General features: G+C 40.9%; 1 protein-coding gene across 1 annotated transcript; it reads right to left on the reverse strand.

Moving 5' to 3' along the window:
* Nucleotides 1-5,091: 5,091 nt before the first annotated feature.
* si:ch211-199f5.1 (protocadherin-8) lies at nucleotides 5,092-12,180 on the reverse strand. Its single transcript, XM_034186465.1, is given in 4 exon segments — nucleotides 5,092-5,731; nucleotides 5,734-5,763; nucleotides 9,325-9,523; nucleotides 9,608-12,180. Coding segments are annotated over 4 exon segments (2,955 nt in total). The 5' UTR covers nucleotides 12,053-12,180; the 3' UTR covers nucleotides 5,092-5,450.
* Nucleotides 12,181-12,447: the final 267 nt, after the last annotated feature.

A 12,447-nucleotide genomic window follows, 5' to 3' on the forward strand; every position in this document is an offset into this window, starting at 1 on the left:
GGTGCTCTCTGTACTTTTGCTGCTGCAGCTTCTCTTTGGAAAATCACTTTATGCTACCAGTCAACTATTCTGACGGATAAGTGCGGATGACATGCAGCTGATGTAAGCCAAGTTCTTCTCCCGAACGCTTCCTGCAGGTCTCGGCTGCCTGAAGTGAGCCCGTCGTCCTTTAGAGCTGAAAATAAAACGTTTTGTAGTTTGTGAAGTTTTCAAGCAGTTCAGCCTGTGATGCTGTACAGTGGTGGTTAATGTGCAAATGTTCTTACCTTGAATACAGTCCCTGGCTCCGTTAATAATTAAATATTTGCATTTGAAAAGGTTGTGTTTTGTCATGTGAAGTATTTTTTGAAAAAACAAAAAAACAAAAACAAAGTAGGTCCAATGAATGATTGGTGAAAAGAACTATCACAACCTTTACATGCAAATATTATTACAAAGAAACAATTATGAACTAATTAACTAGAAATATATATATATATATATATATATATATATATATATATATATATATATATATATATATATATATATATATATATATATATATATATATATGTATAAAGGTATTTTGCAAACTTGTGCTCATCACATTTCTTGGTCAAGAAAGATCCAATCAGTTTCAATATTAATGGATCTATGTCAATAGATACGTCTTATTTGGAGAGTGTTGAGAATACCAACATAATAAAATCCATAGTATATACTGATAAAATGCAGCCAGCTGAGGTCATAAATTATTAGTGAGTTACTGTATGCAGTCAAACTATCCATCAAACAAAGTACCAAGTAATTCCACACAAACTTTCTGAATTTTTTGCCATTTCATGGCTTTTAAATGATTTTGGAAAATGAACTAGAATGGTACTCTGTAGAAACAATTCCTCTACCAATGGCCAACAGTCTCCTTAAGTTTAAATCAAACCCCGATTCAAATTCCAGTCCTTAGTCCACACTAGTCCTCCAGCTAGACAATCATGGGAGATGTAAGCATGCATGGTTTTATTTTTGGAAAAATTAATCAAAATATTCAAAAACACCTTATTTTTGTCATATTACCAGAAAAAAAAAAACAGTGGCACCTACAGTGTGTGATGCCAAAGTCTTACCTGTTTGATACCATTACAGAAATGTATACTTGGTTTTATAATATATGGTTCTGTGGGCTCAGTATTTGATCAGTTCTGTGCAAAATGGAACCACTTTATCTTTGACTAACACACAACCCTTCCACCTTGTTTAATTTACAGGATGTCCCCAAAAAAAGTGCCACAAAATCATTTGACTCTAATTCTACAACGGCTAATGTGAAATCTGTTCTTTTTTTTCAGACATATGTGAGGAATTTCTTCTGACGTAGTTTGAGACTGATCCAATGAGGATGCCGCCTACAATCGCGCAAAAAGGGAAACCAGTGGAATTCTACTGTACTTTGAGGCTAAACTGATCGCGCAAACCCAACGACAATATCAATGTCACTTAGAAAAGCTCCCGACAGAAAGACGATATGGAGGATTGTATAGAAGTTTCAAACTGATATTGGAAACTTTGCAGTCAGGTTAAATGAGTGTCTGAACCACCGCGGTGGCGGTGCACATATTGAGCGCATCTTGTGAATGCCGAAACTCTTACAAACTGAGGTGAAATTAAAAATGAACACCAGAGATAAAATTCCTGAGATGACATATGACAGATATGGCTTTATTTTTGTGGCACTTTTTGGGGGAACCCTGTATATTGGCTTTAAAGTCTTTGAGATAATCAATTATGAACTTGAGTTTGACAGAGCAAGGTCACCCATGGTCCAAGATTATGTAGCAAATCAAAAGCTGATATAGACTGTCTTCATATAAGTGTTTAGTAATAACCAAGGTTGGGTAGGATTACCTTTGAAAGAATACATGTGGATTACATGTATGTATGTACATACATTTGGATTACTTGTAATCTGATTACTTTTGGATTACATTTCAAATAATCCTAACCAACCTTGGTAATAACCATAGGTGTATTTAACCACTTACTGCGACTAGCATATAAGCATATAAGCATTTTGATCTGATTTTAACTGATGTTTTTCAAAATTGAATAATTTTGCTCTTGACCCTCATCATTCATTGCAACCATGTTTGGTCCAAATTAGATCAGAACTCTTATCTTAACTCGATATTTGTTCACACATGGACGGACACACATCAGAAACAATGCCCCAACAAGCACTGCCATACAGGGTAGAAAAAGTACAAAAAATAAAAGATAACGGATGACATAAAAGCAAAAGCTTTGTTGAAATGTTGTTTTTTATTCCACTGAAACCATCTAACAGTTGGATGTCACTTCTAATTTTATATCATGAAGACAATCGATGATGCGTGTGATGGTCGCACACGTTGCCACTGCCTACGCTGGAAATAAGTCTGAACTGATTGCACGACTGCTTGTGCAGAAATCAATCTCAGCACCGCAAATCTCAAGAATCTGCTTTTCCTTGGCACTTTCCTGACATAACGGCAAGACGGCAGTGATTTAGCAACACCACACGCCACAGACCTGCACTCGCAACCTTGGTTTTAATTATGAATATTTTATGGTCTTGACAGCGTCTGTGCGACGTAATCTCCCGGCTGAGGTTACTCCTCCTAATCATACCTTAACAAGAACAAATGCAGTGCAAAAGGGATTCAAATATGCAGAGCCGCCGTTGCTTGGAAACAGATTGAAGCACATTTTTTGGATAATTGGGAGACTGGGAGGCAATCAGAAAGGGTGAAGGGATTCTTTGACCCTGGAAAAAATGTGTAATTGTAAGAGCATGTGATCACCTGTGCCATATTTGCATGTAAATGAAGGAAGCGCTTTAACTACATTGTTTTGCTCCTTGTAAAGAATGTGACATTGGTATCAGACATTGGCTATCAGTTCGGGTTTGATTGCTAGAGGACACTTTTTATTTATTGCAGCATAAACCTTTAAGGCAAATTAAATATGTTCAGCCGTCTAATGGAGGTTATATTTTATGAATATATCCTAAGGACAATAGGCTGCACTCTGCCTGTAACATCCAAATTAACTTCTGTTTGCCCAAAGAGCTTTTTCTTTCCACTGCTGAAACATCACCAGCTATACATTTAGCGTCTGATCTGTCTGCTCCCTGACTCCTCCACATCCTTTGTCTGATTTATACCACATTTGTTATGATGAATTCAGTCATCCCGATTATTTTTTGACTAATAATCAGGCGAGGTCAAATTCAAATTTACCAAAGGTCAGTTATTGGGTTCAGGTCATTTGGATCAAAGGTTCAAACTTTCAGCTTTTCACTTGGATGTGCATCAAACCGCACACATACATAGATGGGTTTGTAAATGCCCAGGTGAAGTAAAATTTGAGCAAAGGTCAGTCACTGGGGTCATGGTAACTGCTGTCAAAAGTCAAAGATTTTCAGCAAACTTGGCGTACATATGTTGGTGTGTTCTAGAATTGCACAGAGAAGATCAAATTTACCAAAGCGCAATTATTGTCGTCAAGGTCCTTGGGTCAAAGGTCTCCATTAAGCTTTTAACTCAGATGTCCACCAAACTTTTCAGCACATATATATTGCACAGAAAGTATTCACAGTACTTTACTTTTCAACTTTTGTTATAGCTTTATTGCAAAATGGATGAAATTCACTTGGTCCCTCACAATTCTACGCACAATACCCCATAATGACAATGTGAAAAAGGTTTTTTTTAGACTTTTGCAAATTTATTAAAAATAAACACTAAGAAATCACGTGTACATAAGTATTCACAGCCTTTGCCATGAAGCTCATAATTGAGCTCAGGTGCATCCTTTTTACATTGATCATCCTTGAGATGTTTCTACAGCTTAACTGGAGTCCACTGTAAATGCAGTTGATTGGACATGATTTGGAAAGGCACACACCTGTCTACATATAAGGTCCCACAGTTGACAGTGCATGTCAGAGCACAAACCAAGCATGAAGTCAAAGGAATTGTCTGTAGACGTCTGAGACAGGATTGTCTCGAGGCACAAATCTGGGGAAGGGTACAGAAACATTTCTCCTGCTTTGAAGGTCCCAATGAGCACAGTGGCCTCCATCTCCGTAAATTGAAGAAGTTGGAATCCTTCAAGACTCTTCCTAGAGCTGGCCGCCCGTCTAAACTGAGCGATTGGGGGAGAAGGACCTTAGTCAAGGAGGTGACCAAGAACCTGATGGTCACTCTGTTAGAGCTCCAGCATTCCTCTGTGGAGAGAAAAGAGCATTCCAGAAGAACAACCATCTCTGCAGCAATCCACCAATCAGGCCTGTATGGTAGAGTGCCCAGATAGAAGCCGCTCCTTAGTAAAAGGCACATGGCAGCCTGCCTGGAGTTTGCCAGAAGGCACCTGAAGGACTCTCAGGACATGAGAAACAAAATTCTCTGCTCTGGTGAGGATTGAACTCTTTGGTGCTCATGCCAGGCGTCAGGACAATTCTGTGACTGTCCTTGAGTGGCCCAGCCAGAGCCCTGACATGAATTCGACAGAATATCTCTGAAGAGATCTGAAAATGGCTGTGCACCGACGCTCCCCATCCAACCTGATGGAGCTTGAGAGGTTAGTTTTTTTTATTTTTACTAAATATGCAAAAATGTAAAAAAAAAAAAAAAAAAAAAAAAAAAAAAAAAGATTTTTTCATGTCATTACAGGGTACTGTGTGTAGAACTCTGATGAAAAAAATGTAATCCATTTTGGAATAAGGCTGTAACATAACACAATGTGGAAAAATGATGCGCTGTGAATACTTTCTGGATGCACCGTATGTGGATTCTTCAGCTGTTCAGGAGGAATCAAATTTACTAAAGTCCAGTCAGTGGGATCACATCCATTGTGGTCAAATGTTGAAATTTATTTATTTATTTTTAGATTTCCACCAGTCTTTTTCACATATATGCAAGCTCTGCAATTGCTCAGGCGAGCTCAAACTGACCAAAGTTTGGTCATTAGGGTCAAGGTAATTGGGGTCAAAGGTCAAACTACCATACTCCTTATTGCCTTCACACACTGGTACTATTACCGAGTAACACTCAGCTTTAACGAAGCAATACATCCATTTTATCTGTTTATTTGTGCAACGATGTGACAAAATCTACCACAAACATGGCAATCTCTCTTTATGTTCCCACAGTAGAAAGGCTGCATTGAGCCCAGCTGTCCACAGGTCATGCTCCTTAAATACTAACACATGCACTTGAAAATTCATAATAAAATTCTTTACACTGAATCGTTATGAAAAATATATTATTAATGTACAAAATCTTGCATATTACACATGATAAAATGAACAGTCTATATGAGCCAAAGAAAAATTACATTATACAAAACACGGCAACAGTCCAACACAGAGTCGATTAAGATAAACACAATGTACAGTATCAACATAAATGACTTATTCATGATGATTGTTTTTAAGAGTTTGTGTACTCTGGAATGGATAACTCATCAGTTTCCTGTATCCTGGCCGGAGTCGGGGGGCCGACCAGGATGTAATCAAACTCCTGGTGTTGCACTTTTTCGTACACGCTCTGCAGGCCGTTGGTTTTGGGCAGGTGAGTTGGATAGTAGTTCTCCCTCCTCGCGTCTCGAGGAAGCGAAGCGGTCTTGGAGAACGTGGACAGATGTGATGCACAGGCCAGGCTCGTGTTTGGCCTCGTCGCCGAAGGACTCCAGCATCGGTCCGAGTGGCCAGCACTTTGCACTCGCTCGTACATGCCCAGAGACCTGCGGAGACAACAGCGCTGTCAGGACACCGCGCGAATACACGGACGGGCAGAGTTGCCACAGTTACTTTGAAAAGTTACTTTATACAGTTACTTCATTAGCAGCTTTATACACTTACTTTATTAGCAACTGATGACTTCTCTGCTGTTTGCTGATGTAACTCAAAAGATAACTAGTAATCTAACTTGGTTACTCTTAAGATTGAGAAATCAGCAAAGTAACTAATCACCAAAGTGACTAATAGCTACTTTTCTGAGTACTCAGTCTGAAGTGTAACCAAATTAGATTACTAGCTACTTTATTAGTTACATTCAACTGGCAGTTGCTGAATGTAACTAATAAAGTAACTAGTAATCTAATTTAGTTACCCTTAGTTAATCTGAGAGTTTAGATTAATTACATTATTTACAACTATTAATCTATCTTGGTTACTCTTAAGATTGAGTAACTAGTAACTAAAGTAAATATTAATTTAACTTGGTTACTCTTAATATTGAGAAATCAGCAAAGTAACTAATCAGCAAAGTGACTAATAGCTACTTTTCTGAGTACTCAGTCTGAAGTGTAACCAAGTTAGATTACTAGTTATTTTATTAGTTACATTCAGCAACTCCCGATCAACATTTGCTGAATGTAACTAATAAAGTACCTAGTAATCTAATTTAGCTACCCTTAGTTACTCTGTGTGTTTAGATTAGATACATTAGTTACAACTAGTAATCGAACTTGGTTACTCTTAAGATTGTGTAACTAGTAACTAAAGTAACTGGTAATCTACTTGGTACTCTTGGTTACTCTGAGTGTTTAGATAAGTTACATTAGTTACAGCTAGTAATCTAACTTGGCTACTCTTAAGCTTGAGTAACTAGTAACTAAAGTAACTAGTAATCTAACTTGGTTACTCTGAGTGTTTAGATTAGTTGCATTCAGCAAGTGACGATCAACAGTTGCTGAATGTAACTAATAAAGTAACTAGTAATCCAACTTGGTTACTCTTAAGATTGAGTACTGTAACTAAGATAACTCGTAATCTAACTTGGTTACTCTTAAGACTGAGTAATTAAAGTAACTAGTAATCTAATTTAGTTACTCTTTGTTTACTCTGAGTGTTTAGATTAGTTACATTCAGCAACTGCTGATCATCAGTTGCTGAATGTAACTAATAACTAACTAGTATCTACTTGGTTACTCTTAAGATTGAGTATCCAGCAAGTAACTAATCAGCAAAGTAACCAATAGTTACTTTTCTGAGCACTCAATCTTAAAAATAACCGTTAGATTACTAGTTACTTCATTAGTTACATTAAACAGCTGCCAACAAGTTGTCTGCAGCTGCTAATGAAGTAACTGTATAAAGTAATTGCATAATATAGCTGTTTAAAGTAACTAATAAAGTAACTTTTCAAAGTGACTGTGACAACGCTGTAGGACAGGGTCAGCAGGTCAAAGGTGTGAGGTGTTATGTCAGTCACGATTTCACCTTTTATGACATTTACATTTTATGACATTACATGGATGTGATCTTATTTTCTGCTCTTATTGTAATTTTATTACCTCTGCACAGACGTTATGTTTGCTTACCATTCCTCGTTTTTTCTGCATCTCCGCATGATTACAAAAAACAATGAGGCTGACTGTTAGGAAACTTGATGGAGGAGTGGAACACCGACCAAGGAAGAAATCCCATTAATTTAATTATTTTATTTTACTTTGCTCCATTAACACTGTGAGATAGGGGTTGCTTTAGTTAAAAAGAATGCTCTCATTAATTTGTTGGGAAATATGCATTTACCATTGTGAAAATATTCAGCATTAATATCGTGTGGTGATAACATCTGTAATGGTGCAGACTTTAGCCTGGATCCAGATAGAAGTTCAGATCTGGTGGAACAAAATACACTTTGGTTGGGAGATGATCTGAACTCCAACACTGTGTGATAACATCACTGATGAGTGGATTATTGGCTTTGGTATCAATCTTACCTGAAGCTGATTTATCTACCCATCTATGGGGGGGACCATGTGCCTCTTGGAGGACATCAGCTGGTAAATAAAATAATTGCCCTTTTGAGATAACTTCTTTTGCTAATGATGCAGTTTCTGCTGAAATTGTGAAAATGTTTGTCTCACTCTGGAGGAGATGCCGGTACTTTTTAAAAGGCAGCTCCACTTAAAGCAGTGGAGCTTGGAAAGTGTCAAATTAAATATATTATTTCAGCACTGACTCCGGCAGAAGTGCCTTATACTGTCATTATATGTGCATATAAGCTTTCTGTTTGTTTGTTTGCAGAAATGTTTGTCAAACTGTTATGGACGTCACCAAAACTAAGCCGAAAGGTTAACCACGCCCTAATATGAATCATCATCAACCCATAAGATGAGTAAAAGGAAAAAAAAAAAAATCATCATCAGCTCTGACTTTTTTCCATTATGTTCTGTGTAACCTCATGCTGAATAATAATAATAAATGTTATTAATATTAATATTATTGCATATAACTGCACTAAAGACCTCAACAACACAACCAATTTCTAAAAAAATTAGTTCACCCATTTAGAGTGCAGATCCACATAAAACATTTTAAGATTTTTTTATTTATTTGTTTTACCCTGTGCAACAGTGAAGCATTGATAACAGGTTATTGCTTTCACTGTGTGTGGTGTGTCTATGATAACAAGATAACTCAAAAATTCTGGATGTATTTCTTTCAAACTTGGTGGGAATATTACTTGGATAAATATCTACAGGTGATTAGATTTGGAAGTAGTTTGGTCTAAAGTCAAAGGTTAAGGTCAAGGAAAACATGGTACGAAAAACACCATTTTGTTGTATATCTCAACAAACAAGAAGCTGATATGGATAATCTTTTTGGGAATATTTCTTGGATAGATATCTAGAGGTGAATTGATTTTGGCATACTTTGACCAAAGGTCAAGGTCAAATTCAAGGAAAATATGGTCCAAAACATCTTTTTTGTATATCTCAATAACCAAGAAGCCTAAATGGATCACACTTTTTGGGAATATTACTTGGATAGATATCGAGAGGTGATTAGATTTTGGAGTAGTTTGGTCAAAGGTCAAGGTCAAGGAAGCATGATCCAAAACCCATGTTTTTTGTGTATATCTCAACAACCAAAAAGTGTAAAAGGGACAACCTTAATGGGAATATTGCTAGAATAGAAATCTAGAGCTGATGAGATTTTGGAGAAATATTGTCAAGGTCAGGGAAACATGGTCCAAAAAACACCTTTTTGGATATCTCAACAACCAAGGACACTAAATGGATGATTGAAAGCATATATTGATCTGCAAAATATTTATGATTGATTGATATGAATAGCTTCATAATAAAGTCATACATAGTCAAAAACACCATTAGAACATATGTATATTTATTTGTACATTTATATTATGGTGTGTAGGGCAGGCAGAATATGCATCAGCCCTCTTGTGTCAGGCTGTTTTGTTGTTGTTGTTTTTTTTTTTATGATGGGGTATTTTGGGCCTTGGTGCAGTCCTGTGCTCTAATGAACACACTGACTGTTTTTACAGCACTCACTGTTTGTGGGAGGGGAGTCTTTTTTGTGCACATCTCCACTTATGTCAGAATCGCTGTCGTTGAAGTCGCTGTCGCCTTTTCCACTGTCCTTCCCACTGATGTGAGGGTCTCGAGCTGAGATGGTAGTGAAGGAGTTACCTTTCCATATGGTTATGGGCCGCACGGTTTCTTTTCCGTACCCCGGTAGAGTGGAGTAACCCTGCAAAGATACAGACATGATGTTATAGTGAACGCTCTACAGACACTGGTGTCTGTGTGTGTGTGTGATTATTTAATTGCTGACCTTTAGTTTGCCCTCCATGGTCCTGCTGTTGGGCTCAAACATCCCCGTTGTCTGGCTGCTGTCTTCACAGCTTGGATCTATTGCGTTGCTGCTGGCCAGAGGAGGCTTCTCCGGGAACGGATGGGCATCGAACGCTTTCCCTTTATGGCTTGCAACCACTGAGTCAACATGCCCGCTTTCCACCTTCTCCACATCGGGTGCCTCTTCTTTGTCCTCGTACCCTTCCTCCCTGGTCTCCTTTCTCCGGCGGCTGCAGATGGTGGTGATGAGGATGATGGCCAGCAGAAGCAGTGAGCAGCTCCCCGCCAGGACAATGATGATGGCAATGGACATGTCCCACTCTAAGACCTCCTCATTGCCATCCCTAGATGATGAGGGCATGCTGGGTACAGTTCCCTCTATGAAGCTGAAGTGGATGGTGGCCGTGGAGGTCAGCGACGGTGAGCCGCCGTCGCTGACCAACACTGTCACTTTGACAAAGTCGGTGATGTCGTACGTCAGCTGTCGGCTCACGTGCACCTTCCCGGTGTCTTTGTTGATGGAGAACCCCAGGTGTCCCCCCTCGGTGATTTTATAGGACAGCTGCGCGTTGACGCCTTCATCAGCATCCGTGGCCTTTATCTGGGTTACCACATAACCTGCAGGTGCATCTTTAGGCAGAAAAACCTCAGCGGATCCTTTGTAAAGCGCCGGATGGATGATGGAAGGCTGGTTGTCATTCTGATCGACTATTTTTAACCTGATGACAGCGGTGCTCTGCAGCTGTGGTGACCCCCCATCGCTGGCTTGGATGTGAACCTCCAGCTGTTTCATCACCTCGTAGTTGAAGCTCCTTAACGCATATATGGAGCCCGACATTGAATTTAGGGACACAAAGGTGTTGACAGGAGACCCCATGATCATGCTGTCTACCAGCCTGTAGGTGATTTTGCCATTGTTGCCCAGATCCGTGTCCGTGGCCTCCACGGTTGCAATGTAGGCACCAGGCGCGTTGTTCTCCATCACGGAAACTTCATAGACGGGTTTGGTGAAGTGGGGGGCGTTGTCGTTCTCGTCGCTCAGCCTGATCGTGTACTGGGCGATTTTTCTCAGAGGAGGTGACCCGAAATCCTCAGCCATGACCGTCAGGTTGTACTCGCTGATACTCTCCCGGTCCAGAGCGGCCGATGTGACGATCATGTAGCTGTCCTCGTACGCCTGCTTGAGTCGGAAGTGGTCGTGGCCGTACAGCGTGCAGTGCACCTGGCTGTTCACGCCCGAGTCTCTGTCCATGGTGCTGATCAGCGCCACCAGACTGTCCTTCTCCGCCGCCTCGCTGATGTGCGCGACGCCCGTGCTGATGGAGGTCATCGGGGTGATGCTGATTTCAGGGGCATTGTCGTTAACGTCCGTGACGTGGATAATGATTTTGCACGCGGACGGGGTCGGGTTGGCACCCAGATCGGTGGCCTGCACGTCCAGCTCGTAGGTGCTTTTTTCCTCGAAATCCACCGCGCGCTTGAGCGTCAGGCGACCCGATTTATGATCCACTTGGAAAAGTTCTCGGATCTCCTGAGAGACCTGTTTCCCGAAGCCGTACGCCACCTCTCCGTTCGAACCCTCGTCCGCATCAACTGCGTTCAAGTCCAGTATAACTGTGCCAACCTGTGCGTCCTCCGCCAGACTGACCGAGAAACTGTTCTGGTCGAAAACGGGGCTGTTGTCATTGAAGTCGGTGACTTTGATGGTGATCTTTGTTGACCCGGATCGGTACGGGTACCCTCCGTCCGTGGCCACCAGCTCCACCGTGTATAACAACTGAGTCTCGCGGTCCAGCTCCTTCATTAGCACCAATTCCGCATATTTAACCCCATCAGCTCTCAGGAGCACATCGATTGAAAAATGGCTGTTGACAGATATCTGGTAGCTCTGGATGTAGTTTGACCCCACGTCCGCGTCCACGGCCGGATCCAAAGGAACCCGAGAGCCCACTGCTGCGCTCTCAGAGATCTCCACCAAAGATTCCCTGTTTGGAAACTCTGGAGAGTTATCATTGATGTCCTTTATTTCCACCTCGACGTGAATCAATTTGTAGCGATCTTTGGAGAAATTAACCACGTCAAAAGTAATGAGGCACTGCAGAGAGTGCCTGCAGATTCTTTCTCTGTCGATCCGCTCCCCGACAGTGAGTTGCCCGTCGCTTTCTCTAACCCTGATGAACGAATCGTTGAATTGTTTCATCATCCTGAAATTGGTCTTGGAGGAATGAGACAGACTCAAGGACATGTCCTTGGCGAGGTTTCCGATGACTGTACCCGGTCCGTCCTCCTCGTTTGTCTGGTACCGGATAGTATTTCCCTCAGACTGAGCCAGTGAAGCCAGGAATAAAAAATCGGCTGAAAATATTAAAATCCACCAGTGCCAGTAAGTGAGAAATGACATCTTTCCCTCGGTGAGCAGCCTCATTGTCCCTGAACAGATGAGACCAGTTCACCTCCGGAGCGCGCTCGCCATTACGCATCCGTTTTCCAGAGCTGCGTTCAAAGTCAAAGTAACTTGGTGATTGCGCGCAGCCAGTCAGCTTGTTGCCTCCCCTTCCACACACGCACAGCTCCAAATCCTGCAGCGGCGGCAGGGTTTATACAGCTCCTCATGCTAATGAGACCAAGTGTGACCAATCCCTCGCTTTGGAATTAAAAATACCCCCTTACGAAAAGAGCTCCAAGTCTGTCTGGAGTGCGCGCACAGAGCGAAGTGGCTAAATAGAAAAAGGGGCGCAAAGATATTTTGCTACAGCTTCGAGACAGCGTGTTTATCACCTTTTTACCAAGTGGTGGTTTTATTTAGCAAAAGCCTTTTAA

This window comes from Thalassophryne amazonica, chromosome 14 (genome assembly GCF_902500255.1).
Source record: "Thalassophryne amazonica chromosome 14, fThaAma1.1, whole genome shotgun sequence".
Classification (NCBI taxonomy): domain Eukaryota; kingdom Metazoa; phylum Chordata; class Actinopteri; order Batrachoidiformes; family Batrachoididae; genus Thalassophryne; species Thalassophryne amazonica.